The 21,304-nt window shown below is 37.5% G+C and overlaps 2 protein-coding genes across 4 annotated transcripts in view; one reads left to right on the top strand and one right to left on the bottom strand.

The window, feature by feature from the left end:
* The window catches only part of ANO3 (anoctamin 3), a 292,127-nt gene that overhangs the window by 44,105 nt on the left and 226,718 nt on the right, over positions 1 to 21,304 (bottom strand). For all 3 annotated transcript variants that reach the window (XM_037040409.1, XM_037040410.1, XM_037040411.1), the window contains one exon: positions 18,271 to 18,331. In XM_037040409.1, the coding sequence (XP_036896304.1) occupies positions 18,271 to 18,331 (61 nt within the window). The remainder of the gene's footprint in view (positions 1 to 18,270; positions 18,332 to 21,304) is intronic.
* MUC15 (mucin 15, cell surface associated) lies at positions 5,599 to 18,125 on the top strand. The gene is made up of 4 exons (XM_037040414.1): positions 5,599 to 5,814; positions 11,822 to 12,543; positions 14,788 to 14,937; positions 16,771 to 18,125. Exons 2-4 carry the CDS (start codon positions 11,859 to 11,861, stop codon positions 16,932 to 16,934), a joined length of 999 nt encoding a protein of 332 aa, XP_036896309.1. The 5' UTR covers positions 5,599 to 5,814; positions 11,822 to 11,858; the 3' UTR covers positions 16,935 to 18,125.

The raw sequence follows: 21,304 nt of genomic DNA, 5'->3' as shown, positions 1-21,304 counted from the left end.
TTTTCTCCTAAAGATGGCAAAATAAATTATAATATTATTAGTCTGCCAGTTTTGCCATTTTGTTATATTTATGCCTGGTTGTTTGAGTACTTAATTAAGTCCATATAAAATGATTACACAGTTTATAAATTGGGCAACTGTAACCTAATGAGGTTAAACTCTATATTAAATTAGGGTTCTAAAATAAGGAAACGTTTAACAATAGACTCTGTCAGACAGGAATGAATCGGTTGTGTAGTATTCCCACACAATAGAATATCTTATACTTGCTAAAGAGAGCAATATTATTTTCCAGCAGGCTGCTACTTGCAGGGTTGAAAAGTTGTTTCGGGTGTTAGGAATAAGAGGCTATACCTCAGAACTCATTTATGCAGGAGTCTGGAGGAAGCCAGGAACTCTCCATCTTGACAAGATGTCCCCATACCATATTGCACGTATACCCCGTGCTGTTCCGTCTCCCTCACATTTGGGTCCACAAGGACTAAATCGCTTTGCTCTTTAACTGCACTCATACCACTCGCCTCAAGAAGACCAAAAATTTCACATCATCCCTTCAGCTTTAGATTTTAATTTTCTGAGTTCTAAGGAATGGGGATTTCCTTTGAGAACATCCCCACTCCATCCCAATTCTTTGAGATATTTTCACTATGTCCTCGTTTACTCAAAGTCATCAACAGCAAAGTCTTATACGTTACCGCAATTCTTGGTCTGACCCCTGGGATGGCCCCGAAACCCCACTTTCCATGTGGCATTCTCAAGTGATGGCTATTGGTATCTCACCCCAATAGGTACTGAAGATGAAGTAGTGAATAGCTTGTTCCTCATCGATGCTTCAAGAGCATTTTTCTCTCTCCTTAAAGATTCACAGAGTTGAGTGTCACATTATCAGTCCATACTTCCTACTACCTCTTCCTGTGGTAGTCATCTAACACTCTTTGGGGACACTTCCCCCAACTGCTCCGAAGATTTTTAAACTCTTGACTTAGTATAACTCTTACTAACATAACTCCCAAAATAATTCTTGGAAGGTACAATATATGCAGATAATCTTTCTAGAACCTTGGCTTCTCAGTTCTTTGATGTCTACCCTCAAAGTTCTTTTCTCCTACTCTATAATACTCATGTACTTCCGTGGCATACTTCTGATCAATATCTGCACCCCACTCTCAACACAACCTCCAGTTATCACCCTCATTCTTCTAGCTCCCTCACTCTGAACTACAATTTCAATACACCCCTGACCCAGATTTTCAATCCATTGACCTGTCATATTTTCACTGTAGATTCCTTCTTCCACATCCTCACTTCCTTCTCTATGTATTTTAGTGGTCAATCATTACATTCATTCACTCACTTACATACACATTCAACTCTCTAAGCCTTTTCTCAGTTTGTCACGAACCCAGAGATTGAACACAACCCTAGTTAGAAACCATACTCTATCCACAATGGACATTGCTAGGGAAAATTACAGCTATGCTCAGTGACTTCTCTCATTTAAAATTGATTTTAGTGGATTCTTGAGTCTGCTATGCTGTCATTTTTTTCTCTCCCTTAACATCCAGCACCTGCAATCATATCACTCTCAGTTGCAATTTTTTGTATTTTTCATCATTAAAAGTAAAGTATTCAAAGAAATTATCCACCCAAACTAGATCTACCCACTATCCAGCCCTGTGCCCAATCTCTTTATTCTCAGCTGCTCGAACACAAGATCTGTGCACCCATAGCTAATATCAGCTCTTCTCCTGAACTAGCTCCCACCTCTTATCACCTGCTAAAGGAAACTGGTCAAGGATCTGTATGTACAGCTATATAAATATGTCCAAGGGATATCTTTAAGTGAAAAAAAGATTTCAGATCTGCAGAGCCAATAAGTAGAAGAATATTCTAGGAAGAAGAAAAGTGGGCCAGCAGATGCTTTATCCTTAGTATATTCACTTATTTTTGTTATTACTGTTAAATGTATTTATTTGTTCCTATATCCAGTCACTCATTTATTCATTCATCTACACATTTATTGAGCATTTAGTCTGTGCCAGGGATTATTTCAGCTGTGTGGATAAAGAAAAAAAGCAAATTTAAAAAATGCCACTTTTAGCAGCTTTCTAGTACAGAAATAATAAACAACAAAAATAAATAAGGTAGGCAGCTGGCAGTTAAGTGCTATGGAGAAATTAATGCAGGGCAAGAAGATAATACAAGTTTTTAAAATTTATTTCCATTCTACTTATACCACAGAATATTATCCTATATACTCATACTTATGTCTTATAGTGCTTATTGATTATCCTGTCCTACTTCCCTAAAACAACAAAGAATATAAAAGAAATTAAGCCCTGGCTGGTGTAGCTCAGTGGATTGAGCGCGGGCTGTGAACCAAAGGGTCCCGGTTCACTTCCCAGTCAGGGCACATGCCCGGGTTGCAGGCTGGGTCCCCAGTGGAAGGTGCATTAGAGGCAACCACACATTGATGTTTCTTTCCCTCTCTTTCTCTTTCCCTTCCCCTGTTTCTAAAAAAAAAAGAAAGAAAATATTAAAAAAATATAATTATTTTAAAAATCTCTTGTGAATATGAGGGTTTTTAAACAACAATTTGGATTGACTTATTATCATTAATAATAAAACAGTATAATTTATTCCAAAATTGAATGTATATGAACATAAAATCTAAGATGCTATTATAAGAACATCTCTAAGATATGACATCCTTTTGTTTCAACTGACTGGGGCATCCTTAGATATCTACTGGTTCTTACTGAGATAGCTTTCAGCATCAACTCTATTTCAGTTTCTTGTCTTCATGAAGACATTTACCAAGAACATATATCGACATAAATGTGTTGATAAGAATGCAACAGGTTTCGTTACAGTTACATCATCCATTTCCTTGAGCCATGGCTGAATGAAAGTTTGTGTATGATTTCTCAGCTTTGCAACCTTCCTTAGCTCCCCATTTGCATAATATACACACAAGTATCACCCACACATATACGTATACACTATGTCACAACTTCTACTTAACAAAGGGCAAAGTTCTAGAAAGCTCGTAGCACCAAAATGGAGTTTTTGACTTTTCCCATAAAGCTACAGTTAAATGAAAAAGACCATATTATAATGTCTTTGACTTAACAGGAAAAAAATAAGCTTGCATGTTAAACAACTCTTAGCATTCACAAGAATGATCCCTCTATTTCTCTTCTAACAGAATATTAAAATAACAATGATCATCCCTAAAGAAATTTTCCAGTCATCAATTCCCATTATATTTGTAACAAATATCATTGGAGTATCCTCAAAGAAGATAACAATCACATTGTTTACTTTATTGTTAATCAAATATTTATTTGTTGCTGAACAAGTTCATGCTTACTACACGAAGTAAAAAATGAATTGTTTATATTCTGCTTCAAACTCATAGCTTGCTGTTTATGGATTTGACCTAAGGTAACAAATTCCCCATGTGTGACTTTAGCATCAGGCATGCCATACCATAGGATTTGAAAAAAAAATCTTTTAAATCTAGAATAATATTTTGATTTTATTTGAGATATGCTCCCAAGCTACTCTGCTTCTATTTTCAGATTCACTGTGACGATATCTCTGTATTTTTCCTGTTCTAGAAAATTCACTTGTGAGTGTTTCCACCATTACAAAGAGGTGTTTCTTCTTTCAATACATATTGAGAGACTTAATGAATGGCTGTGAAGCAATCCGTGAGTGCCAGATGAAAAGCACCATAGTAGGTAAGCAAGAAAAACTTACATAAGCATTGCACTATGTGTCATCTCAGCTGGCTTGGCTGACGAACTTGCCAGGTCATTGTCTCTTATTGTTGGGCTGACTCGAGTGAAACAAGGTCTGCCATGGATTGTTTTTCCAAAATACCGCCTATACCTGGAAATGTAGCTTCCGTGAGACTTGTTTGCCAAACTACTTTTTAACGTCAACTCAGGTGATTTCACAGGTGATCATGACTAAGTGAGCAAAGCGATAACTAAGGCATTGCATTTATGCATAGTTTTCATTGACAGCTTACTTCCAGCGTGTGCATGAGGGATGGTGGACAGGGTCTATCTCCAGGGTCAGTTTCAATCAAGTGGTTATGAGTGTCGGCAGGGCGATGGCGAAGGGGGTTCTGAGGCCACAGTTAGGGTCTTCAGACAAGAAGGTCATGGGGGGTGAGCTTTGACTTTTATGGCAGTGAACGCAGAGAATGGTAGCAAAAGCACTTTGTAATTTCTATGCTTAGTATAGGTCATAACTGAGGGTCAAGTCAGAAGATGGAATAGACTCATACACGTATCTGGACAAATTTCTCAGGGACATTCGATCCTGCCCAGTCACGTTCAGTTCCCTAAGTGCAGACATAAAATACTTATTTCAGTTGAATTTTTTTCCCCAGTAACTGACTAATCTGAAAATAACCAATTGAATTCTACTAAGCCATTGCTTAGTAACCAGTCATTTTACTAAATTTAACTTGCTTTTCTTCATACCAAGGCAGATAGAGCTTAAATAGTCTTTGAGTGAACATTTTTGTAGGGGTTGGCTTAATTGATAATCAAACTCTGAAAGGTCCTTTAGGCTTCATAAAATTAAAAACTATAGAATTACCTTGTTCTTTCCTGGGGCCAATTAACCGGGTAGATGCTTTGCATTCAACCTGAAGCTCCTGAACCTTAGCTAAAGTTTCGTTTTCTCTTTCAGCAATTGGAAACCTATCTCCTTGCACAACAGAAACTAAGCACGAACCTCAGGCATACTTAGCTGAACAGACTTTGGCGCCAGTCCCCAAATATTGATGTTCTGAATATCCCAGAAAGTGCAGTTTCACTCTTCTCCTTTTCATAAGCCGTGAAAGGAAGTGAAGGAAGTATGCCAGGTTGTTATTCAACTCTAGCATTTAATCAAGCGTTACCTGGGCACTTCTGAAACTCCCCAGCTTCGAAATTGAGAGTAAAAGCAAAGGGAACCCAGGGTGGAAACTACTTAATTGAGAAAGCTCCCAGGATTTCTCAGGATCATGTGGCCACTTGGAGACAGGCCCCAGTTACCCCTCAAAGTTCTGCAAGTCAGCAAGAAATCCCACCTCAGTCCTGGTGATGACTACTTCGAACGGAAAGCTTACAGCTTTCTTAAGGATCCTAACACCCGTCAGTTCACCTTGTGTTAACTGTCACTTTCTATAAAACTAATTTCAGTGCACAGCAGAGAAGGCTCCACACTACTGACCCCACCATATTTTCTCCATTCAGGTTTAAAGGACACAAACAGAACATTCCACGGAGGGAGAGAAAGACTTGTTTCTGAGTCAAGAGGACACACGGGGCCAGAAGACAGCAGCAGGTGCAGGGTGTGACTCACTTTGGTTTCCTCACCTGCAAAGTGGGAACCCAGCATGTGTCAGAAATTCCTGATGCACCAGGATTGTTACCAAAGTCTTTGTCCTTTTTTCACTTAGGATAAGAAATAAATGCCCTTTGTTTTGCACTGCTTAAGACAGCTAGCTGGCCCCAGAGTCAAAACAACCAACCTATGAAAGCTGGAGGGTGGGACTTATTTTTTTTAAAGGCCTGAATGAGTTTGTATCTTCGTGCTGACAGCTGAGAAGCAGGTCAGTCAGGTTCTTGGGTTCTTCTATTACACAAGCAAGATACAGCCAGCTCCACCTAATTTTCTCTGCCACCCTCCTGTTTAGTGGGACATCGACATACTTAACCTATCGCTTTCTCTAATGCACGGAAGACTCATTTTAGCTGGGACAGCTGTGGAATTTCAGTTCCTGTTTATAAACACCTCCTAGACCGAAAGGTAAGTGTGTGGTGGGTGCTGTGTTACCTAGGATTCCTCCTCTCCTGACCCTGTGTCTGTCTGTCTGACCCTCTCTCTCTTTCATTGACTTCCCAAAGAGAATGAAAGTGGGCTCAACTTTTGATAAACAGTCTGGGAGGTAGCTACGAAGACCATTGGTAAAGACAAGTAGTTATTTCACTAAATAACTACCTTCCAAATGAGTATTTGCATTGTTAAGTGAGTTAACTTTAAGAATTACTGCCAGGTTTACTAGGTAATGAAACCAACTGAAGAGCTAAAATAAAAACCTTCCTTTAACATTAGCGATTCCAAGTAAGAGTTTCCTTAGATCACTTTTTAGTAAAAACATTTTAAGTGGAGATTCCAGCATGAATGTAAATTGAATATTAAGATTTCAGTTATGCATTTAGGTTTCAAGGTTGTCGTGAAAGTATTAGAATATGATAGTTTTAAAAAGCAATCTCCTAATACAATGAATTACATTCCCAAAGACTTTCTTTAGGAAATTTGGCAAAATGTGTGTTTATAATACTTAGCATGACATGTGCACGTGTCCACCACTCACTGGAAATCTAAAGGCTAAGTCAGTTTTGCAGAAGATATCCCATGGGACAAATACAGTTTCTCAAAATTAATCTTGCTTTACTGTTCACCCACTTTCTATTTGATCCCTAGAGGCTATTTCTACAGACAGTGAAACTGGACAGAAGGCTGAAAAGAATGTGTTTGGGAATTGGGGTCCAGAATATTTCTTTCAGAGACAAGTCTTTCTTTCTAAGCATGACATACTTTCACCTAATTATTTCAGGATTGAAGTTTATGACTAACAACGCCCAAATTACCTGGGAGTATTCCATTCTCTGTATTTTGACTGGATGTATGCATACCTCTCAGACTTCTAGTTAGAATGATGTTTACAAACTTTTGACAAAAAAATTTGCAGGGGCTGGGAGGAAAGTTAGTTTTTTTCTTTTTTAAAAAATATATTTTATTGATTATGCTATTATGGTTGTCCCATCCCCCCCCCTTTATTTCACTCTGCCCTGCACACCCCCTCCCACCTGCATTCCACCCCTTTAGTTCATGTCCATGGGTTATACATATAAGTTCTTTGGCTCCTACATTTCCTATACTATTCTTAACTTCCCCCTGTCTATTTTCTACCTACCATCTATGCTACATATTCTCTGTAGCTTTTCCCCCTCTCTCTTTCTCCCACTCCCCTGCTGATAATCCTCCATGTGATCTCCATTTCTGTGGCTCTGTTCCTGTTGTAGTTGCTTGCTTAGTTTGTTTTCATTTTATTTTGTTTTGTTTGTTTGAAGCAAATAAAAGTAAAATGGTATGCCTATGATTCTCAGGTATAGTCTAACTTTATGGTTAGTGGTCTCCTCACCCCTTCAAAATCTTCATAAAAGAAGCATTTATGGAGTCAGGATTCCCTACATTCTCATTTACTGTGGCTCTTTCATTTAAGGAAAACACTGCCCGAGATTGGAAAAGCCACTCAAGGTCTGCCTCAGACATGGGCTACACGTCAGACTGAGTTTCCTATGCTAAAGACAAACAAAACCTATCTGTCTTTCTTCGTGGTCTGAAATCTATAACAAGAAATGGTCAAAAGCAACCAAGAGAGAAGTAGCACAGTATACTCTTTAGTTGTTTCACTACAGAGACATGTTTTTATATTATCCCCTCAGTGTACCTATCTGAACTCATGTTTTTATTTAAACCTTTTGGTTTTGATAGAGTTCAGAATGATTAGCATTTCCCTTCCCTTGCACGGGTTGATGATTTATCTGACACAAAGAAAGATATTTTCTTATTTTTAAAGCTTGGTATAAAACAAGTATGACACAATTAGAACATGGAAGCTGGGCAGAATAATGTCTTCATGCATTTAAGGAGGAGTGAAATTCTGTACAGAGACTGTGGGGTTGCACAGTCTGTTTGCCTCCCATAAAGGCCAGTTTTTTTTTCCCCCTCTCTCACCACCTTCTGTAGCCCTCCATACAAAGGTAGTAACGTGAAACCTCTTTTTAGTACCAACACCAGAGAAAGGGAGAAAATAGTGTTTATTTTTCTGTGTAAAGGAGTTATTTTAAAAACAGTGAAACTCACATTCTCTGAAAGCAGATTTTGCAAGTTATTAAGTACTAGAAATAATACAAACATTTCAATATATACAGAAATATTTAGAATCTGTGTTTAAGCTATCACAAAGTGGATGGACATTCTTTTTGCTGTTCCCTTTATAATAATTCTAATCTAGGTTGTTTTTCGTGTTGGTAATGATCTCAGATTTGCTCCTATGTTACACCCTCAAAGTTTCTGTTGCGAGTTTCCATTGATGGGCAAGAAGAGGCAGAGAATGGAGGGGGGCGGGGATTGATACTACCTGGTTGGTTGTCCTGATTTTCTCTCCCAGGACAATTTCACTTTTCTCTTTCGTTTTGCCTGTCTCCCTCTATACTGCATTTGGTTGACAGATGAACTTGGGCACACACAAACAGGTCATCCATCATCCAGCCTAACTTAGTTTACATAACAGTTCACAATACAGTTTAAGAACCTGATCTCTGGAGATAGAGACGAACTGAGAGGGAAGTGCAAAGAGAAAGGATATATTGTTATTTCATTGTCCTCTGGAACTTCTCTACGACCTCCGTTAGCCTTTGCTGCTTATAACGTGCTTCATTCAATTCAGAATGGGGTTGGACTCAACTAAAATTGCTTACTCTTTGCTCCAACAAAACTCCAGAACAAAAATGTGGAATTGCTAATGGTTTCAAGTCCTGGCTGCTTCTATCCCTTTAAGATGGAGGGACCTAAGGAAGAGGTGTAACTTGGTTCTGTTACAAGCCTGGGAACAGAGGCAAAGTTGTCCTTGCTGCCACACCCGGACAGCAGGAATAAATCTATGTTCATAGCTGCATTCATTTAGTAATACAATGCAAATAGTATTCATAGCATTCCATCTCATCCCTCTCTGCCCCTTCTATATAGGCTGTAACAGGATGTTTGGCTCATTTGGGGTATTGATACCTTAAGTTTTCACGTTGCAATAAAAAAACTAGGTGAAGGGTAGAGAGATCCCTGTGGTGGTTCCATGTTACAGGCAAAGGGAAACAGGGACAACAAAACTCACTTTGCTGACTCTCGATAAGTGGCCTCTCATTCTGGGAAGGGAACGAAAGCTCAATGCCACGTTTCTGCTGTAACCTTACGAGAAAGGTAGAAGAACAGCCGAGGGACGTTTTCTTACCCTCTGGTGACCACTTCATTAGAAAGAGAAAAAACCCAGAAAGCTTAGGCAGAGGAAAACCAGATCAAGCTGCATAACAATGATAAGACAGGTGACCACGGACAATTCATACACTAATCAGATCACTGGCCGCAGATAATGACAAAGGCTATAATGTTTGCCACAAACCCGATGGAGTTCATAGGAGAAGGGTGCTTCTGGAAAGGCCCACGTGAGTATTTTTAAACGAAATGGAATTGCATTTTAGATGTGCTAGGTGAGGCATCCATTTAATGAAATGTGGGTGAACTAATATAAGTCCTGGGGAAATCATTTGTTTTGTTCATGTTAATCCGTAAACCACATGGTAAAAGTCCATCTAGAAACCATAGAGATGATTGCGAAAATGTATTCAATCCGGATAAAATTGTGTTTAGTGTGTTTGGGAGTTACTTAAGGTAAAATGCCCAATTTTCCCAGTGTTTAAAAATGAGATTATAAATTGCTATAATTAAAATAGAAAAATAATAAAATTTGTAGTTGTGCTAAGACAAGGTTGACGGGAAGAGTTCTAAACAGCATCCAAGTACTAAGTTCCATATTCTTTTGTAACTTTTCTTGCATAGATAAGTAATTACTGGCTTTATGCATAGGTTTGAAACTAACTCTTTCTTTAGTTATATGTTTTTAGATACTGTGTCCTTAGACACATTATATTCATTTTTATGCCTGATCTCATCATCTATAAAATAGGATTAATAATTCCTTTCTCAGTATTTGATTGTTTTTAATAAGACTTGAATGAGAAAACCTTCAGAACATCTGATATAATAAATGCTTAATAGTAGTAATACGTTTTCTAAGTTATGTTAACAATTTTTAGAACCTAAATTAATTGTCTTGGTTGTACTAAAAATGCTCATTAAATATAAATAAATAGCATTATCAAAAATTCAAACACTTACGTAACTCGCACCAGGTCATGGATCAGAGTAGGGGGCACAGAGAAGCCCTCCCTGTGCGACCCAACCAGTACTGTCTCCTGCCTCCCACAAGTGACCACTTTGCTGACATCTAACATTCTAGGTTTGTTTTCGCCCACTTTTGAACTTTATTTATATGTAATCACCAGGACAACTGGTCTTTTAAGGTCGGCATTATAATTGTGATGATCCCCTATGATTCTGTATGTAGTTCTAGTTTGTTAGTGTCCACATATTAATCTTACACAGTTTATTAACCAGTCTGTTACTGACAGGTGTTTAGATGGGAGACATAAATAATGCTCCTGCGAATGTTCTCGTATATCTGAACCTTGGTTTCTTCATCTGCAAAATGGGGGTGACACAAGCTATTCTTTTTGTCTTAAGGGATCACTGTGATGGTCATGTGACATGATACTGTACACACTCACAGAAATATTACATTTCAGTAATAAGGAATGGAAGGTAATGTTTAGTAACCGCTTACTTTAGGCCAGATATTGTTCAGAATACTTCTACTTAAATCATTTCATTCAGTCTTCAGAACAACATTGTATGTGATGATGATAAAACCATGGCCGGTTATGATCATTGATTTTCATAGGTTATTTGTGACAGAAGCCAGGATTTTAATATAAATGTCCTTTCAAAGCCATTTTCCCCATATCCTGCTAGCTACAAATTAGTAGCACTTCACAGTAGTGTAGAAGGCAGTTAAGACAAATACCATATGATCTCACCGTTAACAGGAATCTAAACAACAAAACAAACAAGCAAGCAAAATATGACCAAAGACATTCAAATATGGAACAGGCTGACAGGGTCCAGAGGGGAGAGGGGAGAGAATCATAGGGGAAAAGGGGGTGGACTCACATGAACAAGTATAAAGGACACATGGACAATAACTAAGGGTGGGGGGTGGAAATGGGAGGGAGGCGGGGAGCATGGGGTGGGGGGCTGGCAGGGTTGGGACTATAAGACAGAAAGCTGTACTTGAACAAGAATTAAATAAAAAAATTATTTTAAAAAATTTTTTAAAAAAAGGAAAACAATGTGCCTAGATTGGAGGTCAGGACCATGGTTCAAATCCCAACTCTGCTACTGTCTAGCTGGGTAATTGATACCACTCTCGACCAGATGCTTCATTAATGCAGTAAGGAAATATAATGAAAGAGTATCCTCAAATCTAAAAGTCTTTCTGAATGAAGGGCGTCATGAGAAATATTTTGAAAAAATGAATGTTAATTTCAAATTCAAATAATTCAAATTAGGTATAAAATCTTTTCAAGTTGGTTCGCTGATTCACTTTAAAGTAGTACATTTAGTGTATATTCAGTAACACAATTTTCATAATAGTCGAAAGTATTTTTTATCTTTATATATTTTATCTTTATAAATAAAATGTTTTCCTTAAATAAGTTGAAGGAATCAGCCAGATCTACATCTACATGCACTATATTTACAATAATTAAAAAATTACTTGATTTACTTAGTTCATACACACACACACACACCCCCCCACACACACAATATTTGAAACAGTGGAATAGTGGCGTCTTGCCTGACAAAGTTTTTGCATGGAATTTTCTTAAAGGAAGAAAAAATATTATGTGGAATACAGAACTCAGTTATCCTAAAATTAGTACATAATTCAAGAAAACAAATTTTTGGAATTAAGAGTATGGTATTATTATCTCAGCATTATGTCTTTAGATTTTATCACTTTAAAAGTGTAGATCTTTGTTTAATAATTCAAATGGTTGTTATTTTCCTCCAGATTCCCCTGAATAACTCCAATACCAACGAAAGCTATAATGTTGACTTCAGTGAGACTTCTGTTGATTTCAACCTTGTTTAGTGTTCTCCTATTTATAAGCCATGGGGAAGAAATTCTGGAAGTAAACACTACAGAAAACATTGCAGAAGGCTTAAAAAATAAAACAAAAGAATTTGTGCCTTTCACAAATGGAGCACCTTTCAACTTAGCTAAAGACGTTAGAGAAACCTCCAGTCACAAAGCAAGTAATTTCTCTCGCATGGATCCATCAGAGGAAAGTCCTGAAACGACAGAATCCAGTGGTAATTTGACCAAAGACTTTTCCTGGAGCCCAAGAACCACGCCTCTCTTTTCCGAAAGCTCTCCCTCCAGCCACAGCGTTGCTCCTAAATTGCTTCAGAACACATCAGTAACTGATGAAAATCCTCTGTCCCTCTCAGAGCCTCCTAATTCTACGTCTGCTGTGCCTTCAGAAATGTCCCCTTGGTCTTTGGCCAATGACACCCTGAAAACTGACAATAGTTCCATTACTGTTAGCATCCTCCCTTCGACACCAGCCACCACGTCGGTGAATCCCGTGACAACAGAGCCAGACGCCTGGCTCAGCACCACCAGTGACAGCATAGCAGCGTTCACCCCCTACCAGGAAATGACTCTACAGCCCACCTTAAAATTCACCAATAATTCAAAAATCCTTCCAAATACATCAGACCCCCAAGAAGGTAAATATAAACATATTTAACTTTCCTTTGGTGTGAATCAATCCCCCAGTGAATCATATGGATTGCAACTGGGGAATCCATCATTCTAGGAAAATGAAGGAGACTACAATAGCATAGGTCGCTCTCACTTTTAGGGGTAACCATGATAGCCGTTGGAAATAGGGAAGGAATTTTAGAACTTAAGTCAGCATATGCTGGTCGTTACCATAGGGAAACATGAGGAAACAGGGGACAAAGGGAGAAGTAGGTCAGGCAGAAAAGAAGCAGAGACTTAGGTGGTGATACAGTTTTGAGATACTGTCTAACAATTTCCACTGAATTCTAGAAAGACTACTTGAAATTTCATATGCTTTTAGGAATACTGTACAAATGAACTGTAAAAATATATGTCTGTTGGTTTTGAAACTTGAGGTAAGTAAACTTATAAGTTATCTGATACCTCATTGCAATCACAGGAAAATAAAACACTGATTTTTTTAAAAAGTAAATAAACTCAATGAAAGGAAATCCTCCCTAATGTTTAGTTTAGTGCCCAAGGAACACCATAAGAAGGAGTTTGCCTCTATCACAAAAAAATTGTATATGGGGACATTTTTATCTTTTATTTTTAGGGATTACATCAAGCTTTAGAACCTAAACTGAGAAAGATCTCTAATATCTAATGAAAATTCATTGCTTTGTTTTTTTCAGGTCTAACCATGTTTCTATTTCCTTGAAACCTAAAAAAAAAAAACACTCTCCTTTTGACTACAAACTCACCAATTTCCAATCCAACTTATTTACAGATTATATTAATGATGTAAACACCAAACCACATTTATAAGCTACTACTTGAAAATTGTTGCAAGTGTACAGGAAAGGTTTTAGACTCTGAAATCTAGGATTTCCAATAGCTCTGCAACCAATATATTGTATGTACACACACACACACACACACATACATATATATATTTAATATTTTTTGTTGTTCAAGTACTGTTTCCTGTCTTTTACCCCCACTCCTCCCCACCACTGCAGCCCTCCCCACCTCCTTCCCCTGTTTCCAGCCCCACTTGTTTTTGTCCATGTGTCCTTTATAACTGTTCCTGCAAACCCTCCACCCATTTCCCCCATTATCCCCTCCCACCTCCCCTCTGGTCCCTGTCAGCCTGTTCTCAATTTCAGTGTCTTTGGTTATATTTTGCTTGCTTGTTCATTTTTCACTTTAGCTGTAATTTTAACCCATCTACTCCATTTAGACATGCTCTAATATTCTGCCAAAAGTATTTTTAAAAAATACTGTCTTTTGTCTCTCTAAACTCAAAATACATATTGAGAACACTGAGCACTTACTCCTGCCATTTCTCTTTAATTTCAAAAAAATGCTAACTTTATTTCACTTTTATTTTAGTAATAATTTTGCTGTTCACTTTCCTGTGTAAAGATTAGTGATTTTTTTAAAAAATAGGGCTTCCTATAAAATCAGAGACTATGTAAGAGCTCTTAGCTACCTAATTAGTCAGCTTCTGAATAAATTAAAGAAACTCATTACAAGTAAAATACACTAAATATGAGTTCAGGGAGCAGGAAGTAGTTTATTGATGATGGCCTTCGAATGCAGACTTGGTAAAGGGGATGACAGAGTGAAATCGTGGGTTCTCTTAGGCTCAGACCTACACATTTGTTCCCTGCGTGCAAGGCATGGACAACACCTTACTTCGATCCTTTGTTCTCCTTCAAAGTATCCTTATCAGAACAAATTGCTTTTTTTATTATGCCTTTTTACTTGGAGCTTTGTGGATTCATTTCCTATTATGCGCTTACTCCTATTAGCTTTTTACTTCCCAATTATCATAGAAGCAAGCTCAAAGTTCCTTTCACCACTGAAGTTCATCAGAGATTCAGAGTTGATTAAAAACAATACAGCTTTCAACACAGAAGTTACGTCCCAGGGGAACACACACACATGACATTTCAGTAGTATTGGTGTTGATAAGTAATGAGACACTGGTATAAAACTAGGACTTGGTTGTATCGGGAAACATATTTTGCCAATATATCCCAAGTACTCAGTACTTGGTAAAACACAATATCACTCTTATCTAATAAATAAATACATATAAAATATTGTTAAACTTTCTTTGTGGTATGTAGGAAGTCCACAGGTATGTACAGATGTGTGTGTGTACACACACACATATCTGTTCTTTGAACAATTATTTTTATTTCTTGTTTGTAAATTCTTTTTTCTTTTTTTTTCTTTAGAGAATAAAAATACAGGAATAGTATTTGGGGCTATTTTAGGTGCTATTTTGGGCGCTTCGTTGCTTACTCTTGTTGGCTACTTATTGTGTGGAAAAAGGAAGACAAGTTCATTTTCCCATCGGCGACTTTACGACGATAGAAACGAACCAGGTAAAAACAACTTTTCAGGACTTCATCCTCTCAGTGGTTCTAAGTGCCAATTGCTAATGGTCACCGCATTATCTAGAGGGGTTCAGAGATCACATGACAGAAACAGGCCAAAGATTTATTCTGCTCTACTCTCTGATTCTCAAATAACATAAACAAAAAATTATGAACCTGTGAGGAAAAAATGTTTATATATTTGAGACTGTTGTTCATTGCATCACAGTTGGTTTTAAATAATAATCCCTGAACCTAAAATACATGTGTAAAATTGGAAGATAATGTTATGGTCTTGAGAAAAATATGGCCAGTTTTGTTGGCATTGCTGGATTTTTTTATTAGCAGTAATTAGAGCAAAGATATACTCTAATTAGAAGCTCTTCACAAGTTTTACAGATACAGTAGATCTACACTAATTATTTTACTGAGTCTCTTAAACATGATTTCTAAAGAGTTGCACATTTGGCTATGTAAAGTCACAAGCACAGTTTACTTTAGTTCAAGATTTTCCCATTCATATGATAAAAAAGAATCATAATGTCTATGAATAAAATGTAACTGCTAAGAATTAAGCACTGAGTTTTATCTCAACAATTCAATGTTTGGAACACAAATGAAATCACTTCAAATGTTTGACTCATCCCTTGGTTTACTGGTTTTCACAAGGGACTCTGGCTATCATAAAAAAAGTTACATGACCCTAGTGGGGTCCATTGGTGAGTCCTGTTGATCTTTGATAACTTGAGACCATGACTGAAATACACTCTTTTCTGGAACCAAATCCACTTTGTACATTTAACTGAGTTTCGTCTGAGTTTCTAGCAATCCATGCAAAGTAAAAACTGGAAGTTTTCAAAATTAAACAGTAGGATTTCTAACAAGGGGTTTCAGTTTTTTTGACATTTGGAATATTTTTCTTTATTTATAATCACATACAAAAGCTCTGTCTATTAAATTAATATAAGATGTGATTGAGGCAAAAGAAAACAACTCATTTACACTACCTACTTTACTTCTTCAAGACAGATTAGGGACACTTCTCCCAAATCCCTACAGCTCGTGGGAGACCAGTTTGTAAAGAGGTGGCTCAAGAAAATGATAGGATACGAACAATGAACAATATTCAATGAACAATTAGATTAATAATCTACTTAGTAATTAGTCACTGCTTCAGTATTTCAAAGTACCTCCTACACACCAAGTCTTCTTTGAATATAAAAGTTCAAGCTCATTAAGGAAATAATGATTGGCTGTTTCTTGAAAAAGAAAAGAAATTCTTTATCATTCATCATGAAACCTTGAGTACAGGATAGGGTGGATCTGCCGGCAAGACATACAAGTTTTTACAAAAAGTTTTCTTCCATCTCCACATTTAATGGCTCAACCACATGAAGTCCCTTGGTAGAATAGTGACACTGATTTTAAAATTAATTCTCTACATTTTTTTAAAAATTATTTTTACACCAGAAGTAAACATTTTAAATCTCAATGGACAAGGCCTGAACTCAGAAGATTCAAGTAGTAAGACATTTGTTTTTATTTCTTTATACAAAATATTGCTGTGTACACTTTTGTTGCGATTTCTCCTTAGTTCCTTTAGATTGGGTGTACTTGTAGGGAAATTTTGGAAGTTAAACTGTTCTTTTAGTATTAGAGAGAAATGTGGTTTAAAAACATCTACTTATTTAAAATTTCAAAACTAGTATCTACAAAGCCCACGTAAAGGGTAGACGTCCTTACTCATCTAGAATGATTCCTAAGGTGTGGCAGATACCTGAGTGTGCATGCATCTTTCATACTGTCACCATAAAAACCAATTTTCTTTGGTTACTTTTTTAGTTCTGCGATTAGACAATGCACCGGAACCTTATGATGTGAGTTTCGGGAACGCTAGTTATTACAACCAAAGTGTCCACGACTCATCGTCCATGCCAGCAGGTCGAGAAAATGCGCGTGACGGCATTCCCATGGAAGACATACCTCCACTCCGTACCTCAGTGTAGAACTAAGGGGAAGTCTTCGACGGCAAGTGTTTACCTACATCCTGGACTTTGCACCAGCCCATCCTCCCAAAGCTGCAATGAAATCACTGTCATGTGGCTTGTGCCAAGAAGAACTGTAAAAGCCTGAGACTAGTAGCAGAAAAAGGAAGAGAGGAGAAATCGTCCGAAAGGTTTCCTTTCTTGCTTGTACCGAAGTGTCTATGGAGCAACCTTAATTTGTATTTTGGTCTGTTTTTTCTTTCTATTGGTCTTTTTTTTTCTTAGAGAGAAAAAAAATAGACCACAAATGTTCATGGATTCAGGTAAGGCTAAAAGATTTCACCTCAATTATCCTGCTTGGTAATTTAATTTAAAAAAAAAATCTTTCAACGAAAATGAAGAACCACAAAGTACATTTTTACTATGCTTTTCTTTTTGGACAAAAATCAATGGATGGACTCTGGACTGCTTTCCCTGTAATCCTAAAGTCATGCATCACCATTAACATTTTGTTAAAGGAATATTAGAAGTTAATTTAAAAAAAATTACTTAAAGCTAGAAAGACAGTATGGCACAGAATTTCTCTTTCTGGGAAATTTAGGTAAAAGGAGTGAGAGACCCACCTGGTACAGTTTACTTTTCTGCATCAGCACACATGTGGTCAGTCCCTTGAGCTGCCAAGTTGACCATGACTTTGCATTCAACAGGGCTATGTTAGAAAAGGGGACCCTAACCAGGAAAGTGACTGCTTTTCTTTGAAGGAGAGGGGATTCAAACCTGTCTGATTCACTTTAGGTGTCAATTAACTGGGTACTTTAAAAATTCAGTGAGGAACATGGTGACAAAAGTTAGCCAAGTCATGTACCTGTATTTTTACAGTTTTAGGATATTACTTAGGGACAGAATTTAATATGTATTAGACATTACCAATCGATCATATGTGGAAAAGATTCTGCATCTGTAAATATATGAAGAATAAGGTAAAATAGATAAATGGAGACGTTAAGAAAACAAAAATTTTTCTGACCATCGGTTTCAAGAGAGAATATTCAAGAAGCTCAGCTTGGATTTTAATGTATTTCAGTTTGTTTTTAATTACCATCTGCTTCCAGCAGGAAAAAAAATAAGCATTAATATAGGAAGGTCCAGGGCTTTAGGGATTAGAGGATTAGATTAGGAGATAAATTCCCAAAGAAGCGGTGAATGTGTGAAGAAGACAATTAAAGCAAAAGATTCTGTTGAATTGATTCATGGTGTGTGTGTGTGTGTGTGTGTGTGTGTGTGTGTGTATGAAGAAACACAGCAACAGCCTCAGAGAATAAGGAATAGGAAGCAAGTAATGGAAGAACATACTTACCCCATATTGCCATAAAAATAGCAAAGAAGACTGTTCCTCCATTATCGAACAAGTATGTCACCTTAATGGAAAACAAACAAAAGTATGAGTCACAGTATTGGTTAAAATAATCCAGTGGCTACGGTTTGCATTTTGGTCCTGTAATTTTTTTCTAATGGAATCACATAATTTTATAGTTTGTAAATACAAGGTATGAGATCATTTCAGGGATCCTGCAACTGTTTCATGGGGAGAGATAAAGAATCAGCATTTCCCCCTTTTCTTCTCTCTTCCCTTTGAACTCCCTCTTCATTTCTGCTTAGAAACGGTTTCTAAGCACCTCAAGGAAGTAGTTGTGGGATACGGGAAGTCAAGCTACCAAGTGAACCGTAAGAAGTCAGCTTCTCAGTTGAAGCATACCCAGTTGCTAGCAAAACATCCAGGTCTGGGGGAGTTGCAAAATGCAGAATTCCACTAGTGAGGCAGACTTCCAATGGCACGACATCACAGTGCCGTCCCTACTCTCTGATGTCGCAGAATTGACCATGGCCCCATAGAGGATATAAGAAGCAATGAATTTCATCTTAAGTTGTTTTTCAGAAGTTTCCTAAATCACTGATATGTAGGATATAGTGCAAGTGTTTTTTGAATCAGACGTTACCTGAAGTTTTATAAAGAACAATGTACAGTTATATGATGTTAATGAATACATTTTTCAGGGTTGCAAGAATTGTTTGATTTTAATAAAGTGTAAATTCAATTCACTTTTGCTTCTTTTCATTTGCATAATGCCCTCACTATATTTATGTTGGTGAGAAAGATTAAGTGGACACAGTCAAACAATATATATCTGGTGGTCAAATCCACACCATAAATACTGTTGAGAAAATAGGGGCACTAACCTCACCAGAGAGAGAAGTCAGTTAGGGACAAAACAAACAAACAAAAAAAAAACAGCACTACAAGGGAAGTGGGAGTAAAATGATTTCTTCTTTGCTCAGTCTACAGTTCAGAAGCTGCTCAATGGGGGCAGTAAGTGGGTGTTTGAACAATACCCTCTGGATCACGCTGCAAACAATATGTGAAACAGATAAAGGTAGGATGTATTTTCCTGTATTGTAGCATCGCTGAAAATATCATTACACAAAAGATGTGCTCTTTTTGCTGGTTTGTGGTTGGGTGCAAGATGTCCTATGTGGCTCTAAGCTTCTATGATTGTTAAGGCTCAGTATTTCTCAAAATGTAATAAAAATTGGTTTTCATAACAATCATAAGTAGATCATCTGTATATATTATGTATAGGAGGGAAAAAGACCATAAAGAAATGCTCCCACAGAGCTTATGAATTACACCCAGCGGGGGATCCAGCTTTTTTGTTTGCAGAGGCATCCCACAGAGACACCTGCTGCTACCACCCACTCAACAGCTGCCTGCTTTCCTTTAGAAATGACCTACTGCAGGGAACGGCTTCTCAGAGTGTTCCAACAGAGACTTTACAACGGGGACGAAAACGGTACTAACAAATAGTGGCTTTTGCCTGCTCCAGAGGCATCCATGCTTTTGAAGAAGTGGTACCTAAAAAGCCACATTTCACAACACTTGGGTTGCAAGAACATGACTGGTCATAGTTCACCCAAGATTTCCCTTGAAAAAGCTTTTGATTGTTTTCTTGATAAGTCTGTTCACACATCTCAGTTATTTTTTAATACAATAAATTAAAACGTTAACTTTTTAGAAATACATCCATGAGACACAGCATGGTATATGTGAAATATTCATATACTGTGAGTCATAACTGTATCTAAGCATACTCTTTTATACCAAGAAAAGGAGGAATGAGGTTTCTGCACAATGACAAGAGCTCCTGGTTTTGGACAGTTTCTTTACTTTATCACTCTGCCATAGGTGGGTGTTTCTTAAATGGATGCTTAGCGTTCAGATAATGCCAATGTGATTCGTTAGATCTGTTCAACGGGAAGCAGAAGTAACATATGTATGAATTTGTTGGTGTCCCTAAGGCAGTCGCGTCTTTGAAATGCACAGGCTGGGAGAGGGACATGTGTAAATACATCTAAAAGCTCAAATGCACTTGACTTTTACAAAAACTGTGGAGGAAATGCTTCCTAAGATGAGACATGTGTGGGGAACATTGGACATCTTTCAAAACTAAGTGTATGTTAGAAATGAAATTATAAACAAAACAGACTTTTCCTATGCTATGCATTCAAGATATAATTCAGAAGCTAATTTTACCAAGTTTGTCTTGCAGTAGAATATTAAGTATCTCTTGATTTTATACCTAGCCTTGTCAAAGTTAAATGTATAGAGACTTCTATTTCTGATCAACATGGAATAGCAGTGACTAATTTTACCCCCCTTTCTGGAAACAACCAAAGAATGCACAAAATATATAAGCAATGGATTTCAAGATTGTGAATGTTAGGTAATGAGTGCTGATGACCCTGGCGAGGTGGAAAACAGAGGGAGTGAGTACTATGACTGCTTCAGGTTACTACCCTGAAAGAGTTGGTAGGGTGCAGAGGGGGGCCATGCAGACAGTGCCCAGTGAACATGTATGTGAGGAAGCGACCTGAGGAAAGAAACATCTGAGAGGATCAGAGGTAACGGTGTCAGGAGCTCAGAGACAGAAGTAGTGCCTGTCCCCACTGCCAGACTGGAAGCCCGCATTATTCACAGTGCGCTGAGTGGAGCACACAGAAAGATCTTGTGTCTATTGGGAATGTGGGGTTAGATAGAGCCCTGCTGGGAGCCCATGTCACAGATCTTAAAATCAGGACCCCAAAAGATGAAATTATTTTCAAGTAACTAAAGTACAATGAGAATAGTTAAAATTAAAAAGACTGACCATCCTAAGGGGTAGTGACTAGATAGAAAACTGCAATTCTCATACACTGTTGGCAAAAATGTAAAATGGTACAAGCACTTTGGAAAATAGTTTGGCAGATTTTAGAGAGTTAAATCTCCACTTATCATATAATCCAGCTACTTTATTCTGAAGTATTTACCCAAGAGAAATAGTAGTACTTATCTGTTG

Source organism: Sturnira hondurensis, unplaced genomic scaffold, assembly GCF_014824575.4.
Source record: "Sturnira hondurensis isolate 20B ecotype Veracruz unplaced genomic scaffold, ASM1482457v3 Scaffold0002638, whole genome shotgun sequence".
Classification (NCBI taxonomy): Eukaryota; Metazoa; Chordata; class Mammalia; order Chiroptera; family Phyllostomidae; genus Sturnira; species Sturnira hondurensis.
Note: the sequence above shows the minus strand (reverse complement) of the source record. Positions and strands in the feature narration are given on the sequence as shown.

What these genes read in the sequence shown, in the direction of transcription:
- MUC15 (XM_037040414.1), top strand. Translation starts at nt 11,859, where the DNA reads ATGTTGACTTCAGTGAGACTTCTGTTGATTTCAACCTTGTTTAGTGTT. An exon ending in TACATCAGACCCCCAAGAAG is followed by an intron (nt 12,544 to 14,787) that starts GTAAATATAAAC and finishes TTTTTTCTTTAG; the next exon opens with AGAATAAAAATACAGGAATA. An exon ending in CGACGATAGAAACGAACCAG is followed by an intron (nt 14,938 to 16,770) that starts GTAAAAACAACT and finishes TTACTTTTTTAG; the next exon opens with TTCTGCGATTAGACAATGCA.